At 43.1% G+C, this 23,343-nt stretch overlaps 1 protein-coding gene across 3 annotated transcripts in view; it reads left to right on the top strand.

Moving 5' to 3' along the window:
- Positions 1–22,615, top strand: part of clcnk (chloride channel K) — a 65,577-nt gene extending 42,962 nt beyond the window's left edge. For 2 of the 3 annotated variants that reach the window (XM_068017364.1, XM_068017363.1), the window contains 7 exons: positions 2,598–2,708; positions 3,159–3,372; positions 4,368–4,501; positions 7,682–7,779; positions 10,519–10,602; positions 16,629–16,715; positions 21,378–22,611. In XM_068017364.1, the coding sequence (XP_067873465.1) occupies positions 2,598–2,708; positions 3,159–3,372; positions 4,368–4,501; positions 7,682–7,779; positions 10,519–10,602; positions 16,629–16,715; positions 21,378–21,431 (782 nt within the window). In that variant the 3' untranslated portion in view covers positions 21,432–22,611. Of the gene's footprint in view, positions 1–2,597; positions 2,713–3,158; positions 3,373–4,367; positions 4,502–7,681; positions 7,780–10,518; positions 10,603–16,628; positions 16,716–21,377 lie in introns of all 3 variants that reach the window. The other variant, XM_068017365.1, reaches the window with a different exon arrangement.
- Positions 22,616–23,343: the final 728 nt, after the last annotated feature.

Here is a 23,343-nt window from a genome sequence, read left to right as displayed (position 1 = left end):
CGCTTCTTCTACCCCTCTCAATATCCTCCCATTTATTGTGTATTCCCTCGCTTTATTTGCCCTCCCCAAATGCAATACCTCACACTTCTCTGGATTGAGTACCATTTGCCACTTTTCCGCCCACTCAACCAAACTATTGATATCATTCTGGAGTCCATGGCTTTCCTCCTCACTATTAACTACATGGCCAATTTTTGTGTCATCAGCAAATTTCCCAATCATGCCTCCCACATTTAAGTCCAATCATTAGTATATACCACAAGCAGCCAGGGACCCAACACCGAGCCCTGTGGAACACCACTGGAAACCGCTTTCCATTCGCAAAAACATCCGTCGACTGCCACCCTTTCTTTCCTGTCCCTGAGCCAATTCTGAATCCAACCTGCCACCTTGTTGAAATGTATCTGTTCTGTGTATTCTGAAATATCCCCTTAAATGTCTGCCACTGCATCTCTATTGACCTATCCCTTAACCTAATTTGCCAGTTCACTTTAGTTAGCTCCGCTTTCATGCCCTCATAATTGCCCTTATTTAAGTTTAAAATACTAGTCTTGGACCCACCCTTCTCTCCCTCAAACTGAATGTAAAATTCAATCATATTATGATCACTGCTACCTTGGGGTGTCTTAACTATGAGGTCATGAATTAATCCTATCTCATTGCACAGTACCGGGTCTCATATAGCCTGCTATCTGGTTGGCTCCAGAACGTACTGTTCCAAGGAATTATCCCAAAAACATTCTATGTACTCTTCATCTAGGCTACCTCTGCCCACCTGATTTTTGCAGTCTATATGTAGGTTAAAATCCCCCATAATTATCGGCGTACCTTTCTGACAAACTGTCATTATTTCTTCCTTTATGCACCGTCCTACAGTGTGGTTAATGTTAGGTGCCTGTGCATCACTCCCACAAGTGACGTCTTGCCTTTATCATTTCTCATCTCTACCCAAACTGCTTCTACATCCTGGTTTCCTGAACTTAGGTCATCCGTCTCTATTGTGCTAATACCATCATTAATTTACAGAGCCACCCCTCCACCTTTTCCTAGCTTCCTGTCCTTCTGCAATGCTATATGCCCTTCAATATTCAGGTCCCAATCTATGTCATCCTGCAGCCATGTCTCTGTAATGGCTATCAGATCGTACTTATTTATTTCTATTTGCACTCTCCGTTCATCTGGTTTTGTTTTGAATGCTATGTGCATTCAGATACAGAGCCTTTAGTTTTGTCCTTTTATTATTTTTGTAACTTCTAGCCTTATCTGTTGATTTACTCTTAGATTTGTACGCTATTTCCCTACCTGCCACTGTCTGTTTATCATTTCCTATATCAATACCTTTCTCTCTTGCCTTCTCTCTACCCCTTGATTTACCATATCTTCCCAAATTTGATCCATTTCCCCCATTATTCAGTTTAAAACCCTCTCTACCTTCCTCGTCATGCAGCTCGCTAGAACACCGGCCCCAGCACAGTTCAGATGTAGACCATCCCAACGGTACAGCCACTACTTTCCCCAGTCCTGGTGCCAGTGCCCCACAAACCGGGACCCACTTCTACCAGACCAGTCTTTGAGCCAGGCATTAATTTCTCTAATCTTATTTGCCCCATGCCAATTTGCACGTGGCTCAGGTAATAATCCAGAGATTATTATCTTTGAGGTTCTGCTTCTTAATTTGGTGCCTAGTTCCTCTTACTGACTATGCAGAGCCTCTTTCCTTGTTCTGCCTATGTCATTGGTACCTACATGGACCACAACAACTGGATCCTCCCCCTTCCACTGTAAGTTCCTCTCCAGCCCTGAGCAGATGTCCCGAACAATGGCACCGGGCAGCCAACATAGCTATCTAGACTCCCGCTCTTTGCTGCAGAGAACAGTGTCAATCCCCCTAACTATACTGTCCCCTACTACCACTACATTCCTTTTTTCTCCCTCTACTTGAATGGCTTCCTGTACCATGGTTCCATGGTCAGGTTGCTCATCCACCCTGCAGTCGCCACTCTCATCCAAACAAGCTGAAAGAACTTCAAACTTGTTGGGCAATCGCAAAGGTTAAGGCTCCTGCACTCCTGCCCTCTGGGTCCCCTTACTTGCCTCAGCTGCAGCCACACTCTCCTGTCCCTAACCACTGACCAAATCAGAAGACCCTACCCTAAGGGGTGTGACCACTTCCTGGTACAAAATGTCCAGGTAACCTTCCCCCTCTCTGATGTGTCACAGTGTCTGCAGCTCGGCCTCCAGCTCAATGACACTGAGCCGAAGCTCTTTGAGCCGCAGATACTTACTCCAGACATGTTTGCCTTGGATCACACTGGCATCCAGGAGCTCCCGCGTGCTGCAGCCATGACACATCACCTGTCCTGCCATCCTTAATGTGTTTCAATTAACAAATTAATTATTTTATTCAATTATTTATTTTATTATCCTTTTTTATATATTTTATTAAGCTTACCACTAGTTCCTTTACTATTTTAAACATTAGGATTAGAATAGACCTTAACCACTTACCAGATACTCACCAAACAGGTAGCTTCTGTGATTTATTTTGTTGGTTTATAAAGCCCGAACACTTATCCCGTGCATTTTGTATTATGTAGGTGCTGTTATAGGTCGTTTAGTAGGAGAAGTTATGGCTCTTATATTTCCTAATGGCATCAAGTCAGAAGGAGTTTTGAACCCGATAATCCCTGGGGGATATGCCCTTGCAGGCAAGTATGTGCTGATCATGCATTTCTTAAATATGTTATCATATTGCCGGTTTACCTTACAAGTCTCCTGATCTGACGTGTAGGACTGAAAATTACTTGTATCCAACTGACTTCTGGCATTGCAGCCAAGTCTTCTAAATGCATTGCTCTATTATCCAGTCTGGAGCAGCCCAGTTGAAAGATTTTCCCACTATATTAGGAGTCCTCTTGGATGAACTGTAGGGTGCATTGTTCTCTGTTTATTCTTCCCCAACATGTACAGTCTTTCTGTCACAATCTCTTATTTAGCATTGATGGCCATTATGGCACCCACTCCTTTGCCAGTCTCACACCCTTAGATATAACTTTTCAGCTAATGGAAGTTCTATCTTGATAGACCACTGTATGATGTTGTAGCCTTTCTCTTCCATAAACTCAAAGAATATGAAGTAAATCTTTTTATCTTGGCAGGAGCAGCAGCATTTTCTGGAGCTGTAACTCATACATTGTCCACAGCACTGTTGGTATTCGAGCTCACAGGACAGATGGCACATTTCTTACCTGTTCTAATAGCTGTACTTGTAGCAAATGCCATAGCACAGAAATTCCAACCTTCCTTCTACGATGGAACCATTATTGTGAAGAAGCTGCCATATTTACCCAAAATACGGAGCAGTGACATTGGGTTCGTATCACTCCTACTGTCAGTAGGTTGGTGATGGGATGTTTGATGGGTGTGGTTTGCTATGGTAGGTGAGGTAGCGAAAGACTGAGCTCTCTACATTTACTTGGGTGGGTTTTGTGAGTGGCAAGGAGTTCTATCTGGAAGATCTGGAACTTAACATGCTGTTCAGTTTTAACATCACAGTATGCGTCTTTTTCTTTCAGACAGGTTCCTCACCCAGAAACCAGCTTGATTGACAGGCTGGGCTCCCTGTGGGGTGGGGAACACTTTGGAAGAGTCCATGGGCCAGGAGTAGGTAGAGGGCCTGAGCTGGGTTAATGGTAGAGAGGAGTGGGGGGAAGGGGGCAGTGGTCTCCAATCTGGGGCATTGGAGTGGGGGGATTTTCCATCTCTGATCCCAAGGCGCAACCAGTGGTGGGCAGGAAGAAGGTAAGGTTGGTGGGCCTGGTGGAACCTTTCTCCCCTTGACCCACAAGTAGTGCTGTAAAAGCACTTGCCTTTTCCGTGAAGCAATCCTCACTTCTCTTTAGTTATTGGGTTTCCTGAGGCCTGGCCGGCCAGGTTTCAACTGGGAAGATAGGTTAAATATTGGGCATGCAGCCTCATTATAATATTTAAATTGCCAACCTGTTTCCTGGGAGCGGGTTGGTTGCCCAGTCCCCTGTCCTACCGCCGTTAAAAATGTAAATTGGTGGGTTGGTGGTGTGTTGTAGTCGGGTTTGAAATTTTTTAACCTTTAACATCCCTCCCAACCTAAACCCACCTGTTTTTTGGGGTTAAAATTACTCTCTGAAACTTTCAAACTCTATACGTCTTTGACTGATTCGGCTTAAACCAGAATAACAATGTAGTCCTTTCTGAGATGTTCCTTCTCACTCATTCTTGTTATAGACCTCCGGACATATTACCTTGTAGCTTCATCCTGTTATCTTTAGTGAAACACCCTTAGACTGAACCTTGCTGTTATAGTAAGATAGTATTGATCTATTCTTCAGCTCTTACAGTGTGACAGTGGAAGAGTTCATGAACACCAATATCGTAAGTCTGGACAAAAGTTTCAGCTATACTGATATCCTGCAACTGGTGACCTTGCATTCTGACGATGTATATCCTGTTGTAGAGAATTCAGGTAATTACCTTTAGAATTACACAAACGTCCCTTCAGTGAGGAACACTAACCTAAACTGCCTTTTCATTACAGATTTGTGGAGGTTTGAACTTGTGACCAGTAACTTTGCATGAGACAACTCTGGTGACACACTATTGGTGCCAATTTTTATTTTCTATTTATGATTGAGCGAAGTAGTTAAATGTATTGACATTATTTGCTCCTATCTTTCACCTATGTTCCAGTTGAAAGGTTCTAGCTTTCAAGAGCTGGTGCAAAACTGAAGAGGATTTTTTTTTTATTCATTCGTGGGACGTGGGCGTTGTTGGCTAGGTCAGCATTTATTGCCCATCCCTAATTACTCTTGAGAAGGTGGTGGTGAGCTGCCTTCTTGAACTGCTGCAGTCCATGTGGGCTAGGTGCTGAATAAGGTATTAGTCAGACCCCTTAATAAATATTGAGTTTAGATCTGTTCTTCTAATCATAGAAGGAATATTGTTATGCTTGAGAGGAAACAGAAGTGATAAACAAAGATGACTTCCAGGTATCAGGGACTTAAGTTAAGAAAGGTGTGTTTGTTTTCTTTGGAAAATAAGAGACTTTGGGGTAACCTATTTGATGTTTACTCTGGTGAAGGATTCAAATATTAGAGTTAAAAATTAAAAGTAAGGAGGGAGGTCAGAGAACTTTTTCACGATAAGACAATAGGATTGTGGAATCTTTTTCCAGGGAAGGATAATAAAAACAGACTGTAAACATAGGTTCACAAGATACTTTGGGATGAAAAAGGCCATTTGGCCCATCTTAATTCACCCATCCAGAACAAACTTACATTCCCCCTTGTTTCTTCAATGACTTCAGGGATTTCATCTGTCACTCTGCCTAGAAGTTCATTCCATATGTTGAACTCTCTGCATGAGAAGTACTCGCAGATAGACAGATTCTTGGTCTTTCATCGAATCATGGGATATGGGGAGTGAGCAGGAAAATGGAGTTGAGGCAGAAGATCAGCCATGATCTTATTACATGGCAGAGCAGACTCGAGGAGCCACATGGCCTACACCTGCTCCTACTTCTTATGTTCTTGTATTCTGATATCAGTCCTAAAATGATCTTTTATGAGGTTGAGTCGTGCACCATTATCCTACTCCTACAGTTAAATGTTGCTGATTAACTTTCTCTATACCATTTACCATTGTATATATTTCCCCAAGATCACCTCTCAAACACTTCCTTTCCAAACTGACAAGCCACACACCTACCTAGATTCCCCATGGGCCGGCAACATCGTGGCTGCGCAGGTAGTGAACACATTTCTCCCCCAGTGTCTCTCCATGATTTCCTTATAACTCAGGCCCCTGACGTTAGAGGCTGGATTTTCAAAGGGCTGCAAGTTTGGGACCTGTTGCTGACACGATATGAAAATCGTGGTCCTGGAGGTCGTCTCCAGAACCCGATACCTCCGGAACAGTCCGCAATTTTCAACGTGAGGGCAAGGGGAGGGACTGGGAAGGCTGCTCGCCTCCAATTAAGGGCCCATTAAGCTCATGGAGGAGCTTGTTAAGGGGCTGTGGGTGGTGGGGGGGAGGGGCTACAGCAATGTAATTTTCAATTGCGATTCTGGCGAGTCCGACCAGTCTGGTGCATAATATTGCACAGCTATTGGGCTCACAGCAGGCAAGGGGCAAACTTTATTTCTGCACAATGGAATGTTTTGGGCCCACAGGGATCGTTCGCCAGGCCAAGTGCAGGACATTTTTTTTTAAATTCTGGACGTGCTTCCTCATCTCTTTATTCCGCTGGCCCTCCCATGGAACTGCCTACTCTCATCAGCAAGGCGTGGTAGGCCCCATCATGGCTGCCACCTGCCTTTGCCGCTCACACTTTGCAGGTAGATCCCGTCTCCTGCAGACACTTGGCACCACTAATTGGGTGCCAGGCTCACCTACTGCCAATTAGGGCATTAATATTTAAAGATCATGTCATGTTAGTGACACAGTTCAGGCATGGCGTTGGGATCCGGAAATCATCCAGGCATCTGGTTCCTGACACCCTACTGAAAATTCAGCCCTAGGAATCAACTTGTTGCTCTTCACTACACTGCCTCCAGAGCTTGAATATCTCCTTGTTTCTTGGCGACCAGAATTGGACACAGTACTCAAGTTGTAGTCTGACAAGATCACTGTACAGTTTGATCAAGACTTCCTTTGACTTGTGTTCTACTGCTTTGACTATGTAATCTAACATCCTGTTGGCTTTGTTTATTGCTGTTCAGCATCGGTTAGACAAGTTTAGCATCGAATCCTCTAAGGTCTTTTATCAACTTCAACCTTAGCTATTTCAATACAATTTCTCTAATATTTATATTGCCCATCTTTCCTGCCTCTGTGCAGTACTTTACATTTGTTTGAATTAAATATAATCTGTCAATGTTCAGCTCACTCATATTTATCTCAATCAGTAATTTCTGGTCTGTCTCCTCCAAATCTACTTCCACTCCTAGTTTGGTAATTTGCATTCAGTTTCTGAACCCAAGTTGTAGATGTAAATTTGTAGTGTTTCCAGCCTAATATCCTGTGCTCCCCACCCCCTCTCAGTAATTTCCCCACGTCCAATATTACTTCTCTAGCCAGTACCCACTGCTTTTTACCCTTCCAATACACTCCTGAGTTTCATCATATCTTTGAACTTGAATAGTCAGCTTTTGTGTGAAATTTAATCATGGGGTTCACCACGGTCCACTTGGATTGTCACTTCCTCAAAGAAATCAAGGAGCTGGGGTCAGGCAGGATCTTCCTTATTCGAAAGCCATATTGACTGCTGTTTACTAGGTTGTTGAACAGATACTCCTCAATTTCATTCCTGATTCCATTATTTTACATGGAATGAAGTAAGACTACGTTTTAGAACATAACTGAGAGAGAAGAGATTGGGGGATGTTGTTGTTCTCTGAAAATAGGATAGACTTATTGGGCATAATGAACTTCTTCCTGTTCTTGAAAATTCTTGTGTTGAAATAAGAATCTAGAACTGACTGTTTCCCAACTTACTCAGAAAACTGGAGCAATATTTTGCATTTTTGATGATTCCTTTAATTTTGCTTTGCAATTCTAATGGGGAAGATTCCAGAGAACCTTTTCTGTAGCTGCCAAAAGGCATTTTGTGCTTGAGTATAAGCCGAAGTTCTGTTTCTGTTAACAGAATCCATGATGCTAGTGGGATCAGTTCAAAGGAATGAGCTTACCAGATTCCTTCAGCTTCAAAGGGAAAAGAAATGCCACAAGGAAAAAATACAGCCGGTAAGCAAACTGATGAGCACAGGCACAATGGGCCAAACAGCCTTCTTTCGATGCTGTGTCGTGTATCATTCTATGATAATACACTGTATTGTAAAATAAAATATGTTACCCTAATCATGATTAAGCATGGATCAGAGATCTCTTTATCTGGATTCAGCAATACACACATTATGGGAAGGTTTGAGTGTGTGTGTTGGCATCTCCGACTAAAAGAAAAACACTTTAACAAGTGCACCAACTGACCTTTTCAGGACTGGAGGCTTTCCAGCAGGTCAATTATTATTCCCTTGTATTAAAAACATCTTTTTTTTATTATTTGTTTGAGATGGAAAACCCCTAGGTCTGAGCTGCTACTTTTTATGTTCATTCTTGAATACAAAGATCTAAGGTAGTTCCCTGGAGCCTCAGAATGAGTCTGGCTGTGTTTCTACTTCGTTTGTGTACTACACTCTGAAACAAATCAGGATTTACAATGTCGTTGTGACATGTTTGATCCTATTGATCTGAAGGTTTTCTTGTGTAGTTTTATGATACAAATTGTACTTATTTTTCTTCCCTCAGTCTTTCATTGCAAAACCAATCAATATGTTCAAAAATAACTTATTCTTACTGGAAGAAAGGAAAAAATAAAGACTTGTATTTATATTGCACTTTATTATGTCCCTCAGAAACATTTTGAAACGCTTTGCATGCAGTAAATTACTTCTGAATTGCAGTAATTGTTGCTGTGTTGGCAAATGAACATGCTAAGAACCTTAAGGTGGTTAGTACTGGAACAACATGAGAATCTAAACTGGTTAGTACTAGAACGGGCTAAGAACCTAACATGGTTAGTATTGGAACAGGCTGAGGACTCAATCTGGTCAGTAATGATACTTGGAAATATATTGAAACTAAAGGGATACTAGGAACATGTGACGATCATCCCTTCAGCCTCCGTCATGAAACCTAGCTAAAGACATCTTTGTACCCCGTTTTTGTTAAATTGTAATTGGAAACTGAATGAAATGGACTGAGTTTAAAAACCATGAATAAATACATACTTAAAATAAGTATATCTACCAACTGCTTTTTCAGTTTTTTTTTATTTGTCCTTGGGATGTGAGTGTCAATTGCAAGGCCAGCATTTATTGCCCTTCCCTAATTGTCCTTGCTCAGCCATTTCAGAGGGCAGTTAAGAGTCAACCACATTGCTGTGGGTCTGAAGCCACATGTAGGCCAGACCAGGTAAGGACAGCAGATTTCTTTCTCTGAAGGACATTAATGAACCAGATAGGTTTTTATGACAATCCAGTAGTTTCATAATCATTATTAGCAAAGGTAGCATTTCATTCCCGATTTATTAATTAATGGAATTTAAATTTCCCCATCTGCCATGGTGGGATGCATGTCCCTGGATTACTAGACCACTAACATTACTATGATGCTACCATCACCTAAGTTGCCCCTATTCTATAGAACATCAATGATCCAATCCCATTTTAATTCACTGATTGTATAGAATTTCATTGGATTTACAGTGGGATACATGGAAGGAGGATTTTGAACAGAATGCTCTGAATGATTGTTTCAGTTGATGTAGAACTGCTAAAATAGGAAGAAAAACACTAGAAATTCTACACTAAAGGAAAGGGCCATTCAGCCACTCAAGCCTGCTCAATCTATAGGCCATGTATGATGATTCTATCAGAGACTTGCCTCTCAAACCAAAGCACAACTGTTAATCCCCTACTTTAAGAAATATTCTAGGGCAGATTTTCTTGTACCTAGGCTAATTGGATTTCCTTTGCACAGTGCATACTGTAAAATTGGATGTGAAACAATGCAATGCCATAATTGACCCTGTTCGATTTTCCATCCATTTAAATTAAGAGGTGGAAATTCACTTGGGCTTCCTCATGGGCATGTGTTTCTCTTCATCTGATTTTCCTGCATACTCTACACCCAGACAATAAGCTTAGATATAGGAACAGGGAAATCTGAAATACAAAAAAAGAAATGCTGGAAATGCTCAGCAGGTCTGGCAGCATCTGTGGAGAGAGAAGCAGAGTTAACGTTTCAGGTCAGTGACCCTTCTTCAGAACTGGCAAATATTAGAAATGTGAAAGGTTTTAAGCAAGTAAAGCGGGGGCGGGGCAAGAGATAACAAAGGAGAAGGTGCAGATAGGACAAGGTCACAGAATAGCTGACCAAAAGGTCATGGGGCAAAGGCAAACAATATGTTAATGGTGTGTTGAAGGACAAAGCATTAGTACAGATAGCGTGTTTTTTTCATGTTTGTACTTGCGGCTGTTCAATTTTCAGTCCGTTTACACGCTATCTGTGCTAATGCTTTGTCTTTCACCACACCATTAACATATTGTTTGCCTTTGCTCCAAGACCTTCTGGTCAGCTATTCTGTGACCTTGTCCTATCTGCACCTTCTCCTTTGTTATCTCTTGCCCCGCCCCCGCTTTACTTGCTTAAAACCTTTCACAGTTCTAATATTTGCCAGTTCTGAAGAAGGGTCACTGACCTGAAACGTTAACTCTGCTTCTCTCTCCACAGATGCTGCCAGACCTGCTGAGCATTTCCAGCATTTCTTGTTTTTATTTCAGATTTCCAGCATCCGCTGTATTTTGCTTTTATAACAGGGAAATCTCGCCCATTAAATTCCTTCACCTATTGTCCCCAAAAAAGCGACTGCCACTGTTCTGTCCACAAGAAGACCTTGGTCTGAAATGTATTTTTTCCTTGTAGAAAGAAGCAGATATACACCTTTGGGAAAAGTGTCACGTTGATCCAGTAACTTTCCAGCTGTCTCCAAGCACATCATTACACCAGGTAAATAAATATAAGGATGTGGAGGATTAGGTGGACAATGGTTATGATACTCAGTATCAAGACCTATGCATGTTCAGATTTTAATTACATTCACTTTGGTGGGATGCGTTTTAAAGTTTATCTCTAATATTTAGAACAATAATTAGTTAGAAAAATGAAAAACTGATTCATCTAGTACCTGATCATATTTCTCATAAATCTATCTTAAAGTACTTCACATGTAAACAGTGACTGTTATTAAGTAGGCACACAGCAAGATGCCATAAGCAGCGATTAGACAAATAAACAGTTTATCTATTTTGCATAGGGTGGGTCGATAGAAGAGTATTGGCCAGGAGAGCTTTGTCCCTGCTTCGCATAATGCCACGGGATTTTTGTCATCCACTTGAATAGGTAGACAGGCCGCCACCTTGTGGAGTTTACTGAGGTGATCTAGAAACAATCTGGGGTGCGGGATTCTTCAAGATGCTATGGCAGAGATTTGAGCCCATTGTCTGACATTTCCACCCAAGGAAGTGTGATCTATCTGGTACTTCACAATGCTACAAGAAGTCCAAAGAGCAAAATAATATTTCAATCTAAGAAGCTACGTGTTCTTGTGAGACCATAGGAGCTGCCTGACATTTTCTGAATTTTTATAAATGTATGTATCAAGACGAAGGATATCGGTGCTGGGGAATGGATTAACTTTCTTCCAGTTTCTGGAATCCAGTGCCAGCGTCAAACAATCCCAGGTCAGACATAGCTTGGGTGAAATACAAAGTAATGTTCCTCATCTGTGACCTAACAATGTGCATGAATGCAACTTTAGAAGAGCATTAACTGTTGTACCAGTGCAATACTTTCACTCTTCATGCCAGTCACTGTGGCCCCTTTGCATAAGATTGCCAGTGTAATGCTGATTTGTGAAGGTTCATGTGGGCCTGTAGCCATTAATTCGATTAAAGCTGCCAAGGCTCATTCAAAGTAAGATGCTTGGTGCTAGCAGAGAGAAAGAAGAATTGTCTCTCATCAGTCACAGTAGGACTATAAACTAGAACAAAGGTGACAAGACAGGAGCTTGGATTTTCCAATCGACATTGCTTTAACAACATATTAATCTGTATTTGTTTTGATGGGGTTAATCTCAGCATTAAAGTAACACCAGTTGGAAAATCCATGATAGTGTGTTAACGAAATATATTATTACTCAATTCTTTTGCCTAATATTTTCATTTCTCAACAACCCATTGGTCTTCAGCAATGTGATCGTTTCAGCTGTGCGTGTGAAGTCAGCTTCCTGGCACTCTGCCAAGCCAACTTCCAAACTGTGTCATTGGTATTCACTGTTAACCAAAATGACAGACAGAAATAAAAGGATCTGGATTTAAGTCTCAGCGGCTGGCTGTCTGACACTTAAATCCAGGAAAGTATAAGTTGCCTGATTGCTTCATGGAGATGTAAGCATGAACTCCAATTCCTGATCTGATCCACCATCTAAATCCCAGCAGTTCTGCTTCACATGGGTCTGAATGCCAGGACTCTTTGACAGCTCAGTTGAGCAGTGCGTGAATGACCTAATTGTCATACAATATGGAAGGCCTGAGCTCAAAGCCCAGAACTCCTAACATTTCAATCCAGCAGACTATGAGTAACCTGACCATTTTGGAATACTGCTGATACAAATTCAGATGATGTTTAAAATGGAACTATGTTATCAGGTGAGGAATAGTAAGAAGTTGGAGATAAAAAGTAGCTTTTTAAAAAAAAATCTGCTTGTCTTAATAATTATGGTCATCACCCTCCCCCCCAACCAGCATATGCAGTCTGGTCTTAGGTTCCCCTTCTGGCTCAGTGAGTAAATTTACCTGCTGGTAGAAACCAGGGGTGGGATTTTAGGACCCCAGCAATGAGCTGGGAGGCAGGTGGGCTGCTAAAATGTCAGGGAGGCAGGTCAGGACGTCTCCCCTATGCAATCACACTGCTGGGGAATTTTCCCAGCAATGGGAATGGGAGCAGCTCAGCCAATCTGAATAATTAAAGGCCCAACTAAGGGCCATTTTCCCCCAGCCGCCAGCATTTTGCCAGCGGGGAGTGGGCTGCCTGCCACATGGGGACGCCGCCACCTGCATGGAGGCAGTCTCCCAGCAGCTTTCTGGGAGGTCCATTGGAGCCAGAGGCTCCATGGCCCAAGGAGGAGGCCACCAGTAGCAAAAGCTGCGCCTGCAGCCCCAACACCGTCACTGGAGGGGGTTGCCCTCCTATCGCCGGGGCCTGCCTGCTTAGCCCCGGCAAAAAAACCAAAAAATGGAGGCACCCTCACATTTCCCTTGCTGCCTTAGCAGCGGCCATCACACTTGGTGGCATGGCCGTGCTGCTGGCCGTCTGATTGGGCTGGCAGTGTGGAAGGCCCGCCCACTTTCCTTAATTGACCACTTGCCCCGCCTGCCGGCACTTGATTTCCACGTCTTGGCAATATAGCGGGGGAAGTCCAACCTTCCGCCCGAGCATGCTGGCCGCCCGGAAGACTCCCCGACCTTGGGACTTCCCCACTTCTGGGAAGATCCCACCCCAGGATTCAGCATCTGCTGTGCACTGATTTAGATGATTTCAGCCAGGGAAATGGCAACCCTCTATTCAAAAAGAGGGTTTGTGTGGGGTGCAGAAAACAGGTAACTATATGTCAGTTAGCTTGACATCTGGCATGGAGAAGGTTAGAATTGATCATTAAGGAGGCTATAGCTGGGCATATAGAAAAACTCAAGGTAATCGAGAATAGTCAGCATTCATCTGTGAAAGGGAAATCATGTTAAACCAATTTATTGGAGTTCTTTGAAGGAGTAACATGCACTGTGGATAAAGGGGAGCCCGTTGACATACTGTGCTTGGATTTCCAGAAGGCATTTGACAAGGTGCCACATAAAAGGTTATTGCGCAAAGTAGGAGCTCATGGTGTAGGGAGTAACATATTAGCATGGATAGAAGATTGGCTGGCTGGCAGAAAACAGAGGGTATGCATAAATGGGTCCTTTTCTGATTGGGAGGATGTGATGAGGATGTGGAGTCCCGCAGGGGTCTGTGCTGGGGCCTCAACTTTTTACAATTTATATCAATGACTTAGATGAGGGGAGCGATGGCATGGTAGATAAATTTGCAGGTGACACAAAGATAGGTAGGAAAGTATGTTGTGAAGAGGACATAATGATGTTGCAGCCTGATATAGATAGGTTGAGTGAGTGGGCAAAAATCTGGCAGATGGAGTATAATGTAGGAAAATGTGAAGTTGTTCACTTTGGCAGGAAGAATAAAAAAGCAGAATATTACTTAAATAGAGAATGTCGGCAGAACTCCAAGCTGCAGAGGGATCGAGGTGTTCGAGTGCATGAGTCACAAAAAGTTAACATGCAGGTACAGCAAGTAATAAAGAAGGCTAATGGAATGCTATCCTTTATTACGAGAGGAATTGACAATAAAAATAAGGATGTTATGCTTCAGTTGTACAGGGCATTGGTGAGACCACATCTCAAATACTGTGTGCAGTTTTGGTCTCCTTATTTAAGGAAGGATGTAAATGCATCGGAGGCAGTTCAGAGGAAGTTTACTAGATTGATACCTGGAATGAGCGGGTTGTCTTATGAGAAAAGGTTAGACAGACTGGGTTTGTTTTCACTGGAGTTTGGACAAGTGAGGGAAGACTTGATTGAAGTTAATAAGATCCTGGACAGTCTTGACAAGGTGGCTGTGGAAAGGATGTTTTCTCTTGTGAGTGAGTCCAGAACTAGGGGGCACTGTTTTAAAAGTAGGGGTCGCCTCTTTAGGACAGAGATGAGGAGAAATTTTTTTCTCTGAGGGTTGTGCGACTTTGGAATTCACTGCTTCAGAAGGTGGTGGAGGCAGGGTCATTGACTATTTTTAATACGGAGGTAGATAGATTCTTGGTAGGCAAGGGAATCAAGGGTTATTGGGGGTAGATGGGAGTGTGGAATTCAAGACACAATCAGCCATAATCTTATTGAATGGCGGAACAGGCTCGAGGGGCCAAATGGCCAACTTCTGCTCCTAATTCGTATGTTCGTAACGGAGCTACAAGTAGTCTCAGAAATCCACAGTCGCATATTCAGCCAGAGTTCATCACTGAGAGTTCAGTGATCACTTTCTGGTGAGGACAGATCATGATCTGAATTATCGTTGCTAGGGTCAAATAGCCCAGCCATATTCACCAGGTCAGCTCCTATGAAGATGGTCTCACCTGAAGAAAAAAATGGATGATTGCCAGTGCCCTTGGAACTGTACTCTATCGTGCTCAACTTACAACAAATGCCGTCTGAGATATCATCCAATATCCGGGGATCCCAGCCAGGAGTCGGCCTTGACATTAGACCATTTTAGAAAATTATGAGCATGTTTTCTTCCCCATTTTTGTCTACTAGGGACAAGGTTTGTGGAATTACCCACTATTGTAGTTTTATCACATTTATTTGAAATCTTGTTCGTACAGTAACTGGCAGTACCCTAAGGCTCTTGTCATTCCCCCTCTGCTGAAAACTAATGGCAGATGGTCAAAGATTATAAATTAGACTCAGTATCCCCAAGCTATTCTGTCTCATTCAGAATAAGAGTCGCTGGTTTTGTTCCTATTCAAGCTCACTGTAAACACAGTTGCTTGGGCACAATTCTATGACTGCAACTATCACTCCTGCTGGTAACAATGGGCTGGATTTTCAGCGGCAAGCTCAAAAACTTGCAGGCCGCACACCAAAGAGCTGCCGTGACCTTAAGAGTGGTGGCTCATTTAAATAGCCGGGGTGGCCCCTTCCCCCCCCCCCCCTCCAATCTCATGGAGGGGGCAGGCTGTCCATCCACAGAGCCTTGCCACTGCCGGGAGGATCGGGCCAGGCCCTCCTGGTGTTGAGGTCTGTGGCGGGCCTCATCTGGAGCCGTCTTCAGGCCCCCTGTCACAGAACCCGACGCCCAAGGGGGGAGAACAAAATCCAGCCCAATGATTCTTAACGTTGTTAGTTTGCAGTACAAAATGAAGATGTTTTCTTAAAAAGAAAAAAGCTGGAAGCTCCACAACGGCATTTTAGACCCTACGTTGCGGTGGTTAAAATCTTATACTGTTAAAGTTACATTTTTTTCATGACGTTTGAGAATGGCAGCCAATACCGATAAGTCACAACAATCTTTTTAGTTGGCTAATGGTACACCTACATGATAGGGACCAGCATCAATAGTGACACACCATAGGCATCCTCCATATGGTGACACATCATAAGCCGTTTTTGTGCTGCTGATGGACAGGGGCAGAGGCGTTGAGATAAATACAGCTCCCTGCTATACACTGTTAAATACTGTTTAGCAGATTTGCTCAGTTGGTTGCCTTCTTGCCTCTGAGTAGATAGTAAGATGTTTGAGAACAGAGTTGAGATTGACACTGCAGTGCAGTCCTGAAGAATTCCTTCATTGTTAAAGCTGCTGTCCTTTAGATCCTCAAGGATTGGCCTTCACAGCCATCAGCAAAGGAGCACCAAGAGAAGACACCCCACCTAAATGAATTGTTGGCTGCATGTTCATCATCGTTCATAGATGGAAGGATGCCAACCATGTCTTTTAGATGTGATATTAGCCTGTTCAAATAGCATTATCTGAAGAAGAGCAGCATGTTTTCCTGGTGTCCTGGCCAGCCTTTCTCTCTCTCTCAAGCAACGTCACTAAAAAGTGATTTGCTGCTCATTTATAACATTGCTGTTTGTGGTATATTCTTGGTGCAGAATGGTTGCTGCATTTGTCTTCAAACAACTGTCACTTCACTTGATAAGAAATTCCTTGTGTGAAGTACTTTGAGACAAACTGATGTGTTAATTGCAAGTTATTGCTGTTAGCAATGCCATGGAATATGTATAATGCATGAATAATGTGCTAAATGGTTTGCATTCAGTCAACGCTTTCTGTCTCTGAACTGCCAGGTAGCACCTGCAGGAATAATAAATTGAAATTGCAGTGAAATTGTTTTGAGAAATGCCATTAAAAATGTAATCTATTTGCAGGCCCACAAGCTCTTTGATCTTCTTGTTCTTCAACACATGTTTGTTAGCTCTGCAGGGAAGGTGGTTGGTTTTGTAACCAGAAATGAGGTAAGACAAATAGAAAATATAATTTGGGACTATTGGGAAAAAAGGTATTTGCATATAAATTCAAGATATTTAGCACCAATTTTAGTCTGGGCTCGAGTATAGGGGTAGACATGGGCAGGGACGAGTGCATTGAGCTTGAGAACACTGTCCATGCCCCTATTTCGCACAAGAAATGATTGAAGTACTTGACTCCTCTGGAGATCAAGGGGGGAGTTTTAACCACCCCCACCGCCCCCCCCCCATGATGGATGGGAGAGGGTCGGTGGGAGGGTGGCGTTAAAAATTCATAATCCCTTATGGCGACCCCAAACCATCACACTGTGGTTGGGAGACTGATTTAAATTTAATGCTGTCTGTCCCAGCAGCTAAAGGGAGGTGGAGTAGCTGGATCCAACAGGTAGTCACTTTTTATAGCACTGCTTGTGAGCTAGGAGGAGAAGGAGTGCTCCCCCGGCTTCAAGAAAATCATCGCCACGACCAGCCGCCCTCCCTCTCCAAACCAGTGATCTTGAGCATTCTGCTGTGCGATTTCTCCCTCGATTATCGGTCCACCACCCCATTCCCCCATTCTGCTATGCATTCTTTCCCATTTCTGCCCTCCCAATTCCCATTCTAAATCCCCCACCAACCCCCAGTTTTTCCCAGTTGGTGGGGACTGTCCCAGCAGTCTTCTACCACTAGGCTTTCCCATCCAGCTGTCAATCTTTAAATGAGGCAGAACCTCCACATTTCTGGGTTTCCCTCCCCCACCCCCCACACCCCACGGATATGCTCCTGTGTTCCCTCTCTGCCTCCCCATAAACATTGGGGCCCAAGTCACTGAAAATGATTTCTTTATTTAAACAGAAGTGAAATATTACGTAAACGCTTACTAACTAACCTCATGAGACTGTTCATTGTCACATGGGTTATCGCTGGTGATGATTCTGAAGGAAATAAGGCAAAAGGCAAATACGGCATGTAGCAAAATCGCAAGTACATTTGAATATGAGTTTTAGTAAATTATTATTGTAAATCCCACATGATTTTAATCCTCACTGTTCTGAAATCAAGACTTATTGTACCATTACCAACCATAACTCAAGACCTCAAAACTATGCTACTTCTTCTGTCCCACAGTCCTTGTTTCCTCCTACAGTCTAAAGCCTTTTAAAACCCAAGCTTGGCATCACCTATTTGCTACTTTCTGATTTACCTCATGTTGTGCCCTCCTGTCTTCAATCTTGGTGTTCTCATGCTCTATGAGCTTTAGCTGATCGTAGGTTCAGCAGCATGAAGAATGTAGAAAAGAGCATTCATCCACTGTCAATGAATAGCTGTGGGTTCCTATCTCCAGTAACTGTCTTATAAAATAACCATAATTAATTTTGGGGCAAACTGACCCCTAAATTCTAATGGGATGCCAGGTGGAAGCCAATTGGAATTTGGAGTCGAGCCCAGACCTGCTAGATTCCTCCCCATTGAAAGAGCATGCAAAACTCTGTCTGGGGTGAGCGGATGTATCTGGGGAAGTTCCCTGGTTACCCTGGGAATTCCGTCCGTTAAGAGCTAATCAAAATTTTGCCAGCTAAGGGCTGTTAGTGAGCTCAGTACAGGCCCCAGTATGTTACAATGTCATGTAATCCATTCCAAAGAGGCTCAATTACCTCTCCAAAAGTGTTGATCTGCTCTCTTGGGCGTATTTAGTAACTTGCAATGATGTTCCTCTTCAGATCCTTCTGGACCTCAAGCCCTTCCTCAGAGCGGCATTGGGCTGCAATAATTTTCCCTGAAGCTATTAGAATCATAGAACGGTTACAGCACAGAAGGAGGCCATTCAACCTGTCAGTCCATGCCATCTCGCTGCAAGAGCAACTCAGCTAGTTTCACTCCCCCACCCTTTCCCCATAGCCCTGAAAATCTTTTCTCTTCAGTTGCTTATCCAATTCCCTTTTGAAAGCCATGATTGAACATACTTCCACCACACTCTCAGGCAGTGGATTCCAGATCCTAACCACTCGCTGCATAACATTTTTTTCTTCAAGTCGCCTTTGGTTTTTTTGCCACCCGCCTTAAATCAGTGTCTTCTGGTTCTCGACTCTTACGTCAATGGGAAGTTTCTCCCTATTTACTGTGTCCAGACTCCTCATGATTTTGAACATCGCTATCAAATCTCCACTCAACCTTCTTTTTAAGGAGAACAGATCCAGCTTCTACAATATATCCACGTAACTGAAGTCCCTCATCCCTGGAACTATTCTGATAAATCTTTTCTGCACCCTCTCTAATGCTTTCACATCCTTCCTAAAGTGTGGTGCCCAGAATTTTACACAATACTCCATTTGAGGCCGAACCAGTGTTTTATATCAGGGTAGGTGTTCTCGTAGCACCCTTACAGGAAGTGACTACCTGTTCTAATTATGCTAATGACAACATCCCCGCTGTTTTGAATGAGGCATGAGTCCAGGACCATGCACAAGCAGGAGTTACGCCACACTTCCGCCAGCGGAGTGGGACTCCTGGAATTTTGGCACCATTTTGTTTAGAAATAGCTGATAGCAGAGCCTGAAATGTTTCTGAAACAAATTGAAAGGAGTCATTTGCATTCTTTAATGCGGTCCTAATGCCTAGGTTCTCAACTTTCAGAGTTATTGTTTGCCCGTACACATTTCACAGCTCCAGGGACCCGGGTTCAATTCTGGGTACTGCCTGTGTGGAGTTTGCAAGTTCTCCCTGTGTCTGCGTGGGTTTTCTCCGGGTGCTCCGGTTTCCTCCCACAAGCCAAAAGACTTGCAGGTTGATGGGTAAATTGGCCATTATAAATTGTCACTAGTATAGGTAGGTGGTAGGGAAATATAGGGACAGGTGGGGATGTTTGGTAGGAATATGGGATTAGTGTAGGATTAGTATAAATGGGTGGTTGATGTTCGGCACAGACTCGGTAGGCCGAAGGGCCTGTTTCAGTGCTGTATCTCTAATCTAAATCTAATTACATGGGATGGCAATACTCGTTTAGTTTTGTGAGGTTTGTATAAACGTGGCTGCTTGGGATAGCACAAGATGCTCGTGAGTAGATTAATTCAGTACGCACCCAAAACACAAATGAATTTGTTCCTATGTAGACTACGTATTTCCTAGTGTGTACCATTATTTGAATTATGGCCCCCAAAACAGGGTATTTGAGAGCAGGTGCTGGAAGATGTGGTACATTCTGCTAACAATTTAATCAACAATGAATTAGTGTTATATTTGATTTAATAGATTCAGTCGTGTCTGCGACACTAGAAGAGGCAAAATGACTGATCGGGTAAACAAGCCCACATTGCTGTTTTCGGTTGTTACACTTTCAGCATATTTATGCATATACTTTTACCAATTTATCCACTTGTTTATGGCCTACACTGTAATACAAGCAGCTAGGATTGTTTTTGTAGCATGTAATGCTTTCTTCCTCAATGCTCCACATAAAGGCTGAATCTTATCAGCTGCGTGGAGGCGGCTTTAGAGGCAGGAGGGCAGGGAAATTCTGAACCTCGCCCATCAGGTCATCTACCAGACGCGTTTTCACCTCCAAGCAATCGTGCCAGAGGCGGCGTTTGACCGGCACCAGCTACCTGCTCAGCAGTTTTGGGTCGCTAATTCAGATCAATTAAGTGCCCATTTAGGGGCAAATTGGTGACCCCGCCGGGATCTTCCCAATGGCAGAAGGCTCCCCCACTGAGGCCAAAGCCTGGCAGTTGTCTGGAGGTGGCCTCCAGGCGGCAAGCCGGGGGACCTGCGAGGCCTCCTTTTAAATCTTCCTCCCCGTAGCCATGGGTGCCAGAAGGCCGCAGACGCAGGATGTCCTATGGAGGGGCTGCCCCACCACAATGATGGTCTGGCAGTTTTGGCAACACTTACTTTTGCCATTTTTTGCAGCGTCCATCTTGAGGCGCCCTCATAGCACCCCACCTAATTGGCAGTGCCCACCTCTCCCGGTGGGACTGCTGGCCTCCCACAGCCTCTGGCGCTCTGCTTGGCCCTCCAGCTTGCGGAGCCCGGCTGCCCTCCCTAATTGGGTGGGGCTCCCAGAGGCGACCTGTTAATTGGCTGCCTCTGGGAGGATCGCGCAAGTGGGCAGGACTCGGACACCATCAGGGTTGGAATCCATATATGGTCTTGATGCCCGAGAATCTTCTAAGTTGAGAAGAATCTGCCCCAAGTAAGCATAACAAACTTTATAAAAAAACCATACGCTGAGCGTGCATATGAAGAGACCGTCAAGATTTTATAACTATGTGGTGCTGTACATGAATTCCTACTAATATGTAATATTAAGCCCCAACAGATGCATTATTCTGATGGTTTTCTGCAGCTAACAATACATTTGCATCCTGTGTCAGACTTCACATAGTCTTCAGCAGACTTTTATAGCAGACAGACATTCAACTATCAAATGCTGCTATATAAACATGCCAGGATTTAGGACTTTATATAACAAAGTGGTAGGAGATCATATCAAATGCCATCACTGCAACATCATAAGAACATTTTCCTGTGTATGCTCAGCAGTTTTATGGTGTTCACTTGAGATGGTGAGATTGCTTGTAAATTGAGATCAACGACTTAGCACTGTATGTTCTTGTGATGTCACTGATTGTGTTGTGCGCTGTGGTAACTAATACCTCTTGTGTTCTCTATCAGTTGAAGAAAGTGATTGAAGACCTGGCCAATGGGCGCATCCCAGTTAAGCTGTAAATATTACAGAAGAGGAGAGTTGTGCATTTCATGTGTCATCGTGAAGTCTTACTCGGATTTTCTTTTAACATAATAGGCCACATCATACACTCCTGCAGCAATATCAACAAAGTGTGCCCTCACAATGGACTTAAAATCTGCTTCCTACATTCCGAAATGTTTCACAAAAGCTAAAATTCCTAAGGCAAATTGTTTTGAGTTCCTCTTTATTATGAGCTATATAACTATTAAAAAAAAGTAATGATAAACAGACTTAATCAGATTCCTGCTTGGGGAGACTATAATATTTGAATTGCAAGATTAAACCTTGTATTGTCTTCTATGAAATATCTGCTGTCTAAAGGAAGGAGCACTTTGGAGTGACTCTTATGAAAAATCCACTGTATACTGGGGAAGTATTCAAGAAATTATGTTCTATCCTGGCCCAAGCAAACAAGGGACCCTCTGACTCTTTTGCCCAATGTTACCCACATTATTTCATCCTCCAACAGAGGAGCAAGAACTCCAGATGGTTTGTAAGTTAGTGGAAAGACATCACCACGAACATTTACTGAGAGACACCATAACAAAAGGATGAACCCTTCAGAGTGTAAGTTTCGCCCAAAGCTTGTTAAATATGGTTGTATACAAAGTAAGACTCACAAGCTATAATGCCAGTACCATGTATTCAGGACAGGAGCAGCTTCCATTCTTGGTGCTTTATAATCCTTAATACAACATGAAGGCGGCAGGGGTGTAGAGGGAATGGTCATGACACATCTTTGAATTGAAAACGTAAAAAAAATTGGCAATTAGTCCATCAGTTCCCCTTTAGGCAGTGTTTCCCTGAGATTGACTGCACCCATTAGTCTTGAGGATACTATTTCCATGTAGCCATTACAAATGTCTAAATAGTGAACATTGCTAGCAGTTGGACACGATGGGCCGAATAGCCTCCTTCTGCATTGTAACGATTCTGTGATACACAGTGCTGACCTTTGGCCTTACTCCACAACAAAGAGTTTGTACCATGCGTCTGACAGTGGATGCTATGTACGTGGACCACAGCCTACCCCACAGCCTAAGTACATTTAGATGTTGCAGTTTCATGTATCAAATTTTTCACTGCTTTTAAAAAAAGTATTCCAACCCAATCTCCCCTCTTCCTATGGTATTCCCATTTGAGATTGTTCGCTGATTTTAATGCAGAAGACATTCTATAATAATCTAAGAAATGAAATAACACATTTAAATGATTTTTAATTTTTTTTGCTTAAGTGTCATTAAATTCCAAGTACAATTCACAACAAAGACAGAACAGTAAATCACAGCCACTCGTCAGACATTTACCACATACCCTTGTGAACTCCTACTTGACAACGCTTTATGCATTGCATGCCTGAGGGAGAACTAACAATCGCTCATTGAGGTATGGGATGACTAATACCTGAAGGGACAAACTGAGTTTTGGTAAAAGAGCTAAAGAAATGATATCAATGTAACCTTTTTATCTTGAGTGTTCAACGAGAGGGATGTGCCGAGGTTAACATTGTTGCAATGTCAAGAGTACAGGAGACTCTATTTTAAGGCAAGTCCTTGTCATCTAAAAGGAGAAGCTCTATATTACAACAATGTTATACTTTACCAAAGGTCTCTGTTGTAGCCAAGATATACCTGATCTTTTTCCTTCAAGTTGTCTCCCCTTCTCTCCCAGGGGCACTAACGTTTGCAGGAACACAATTCCATGGGCACATGGTGGGAGACCAATAGAACCCCCATCGATTTCAAGGCTTGGGTGTCAGTATCCTGTTTGACTGTGAAGGGCATCATAGCTGAGCTCAATTCTTTCCTCATCCAACATCCAGCAAGGATCACGTGATAGTGATGAAAAGCAGGAACTATAGCTGATTTTTATTTCTCCCCTGCCTAACTC

The sequence above is a fragment of the Heterodontus francisci genome, chromosome 37 (genome assembly GCF_036365525.1).
Source record: "Heterodontus francisci isolate sHetFra1 chromosome 37, sHetFra1.hap1, whole genome shotgun sequence".
NCBI lineage: Eukaryota > Metazoa > Chordata > Chondrichthyes > Heterodontiformes > Heterodontidae > Heterodontus > Heterodontus francisci.
Note: the sequence above shows the minus strand (reverse complement) of the source record. Positions and strands in the feature narration are given on the sequence as shown.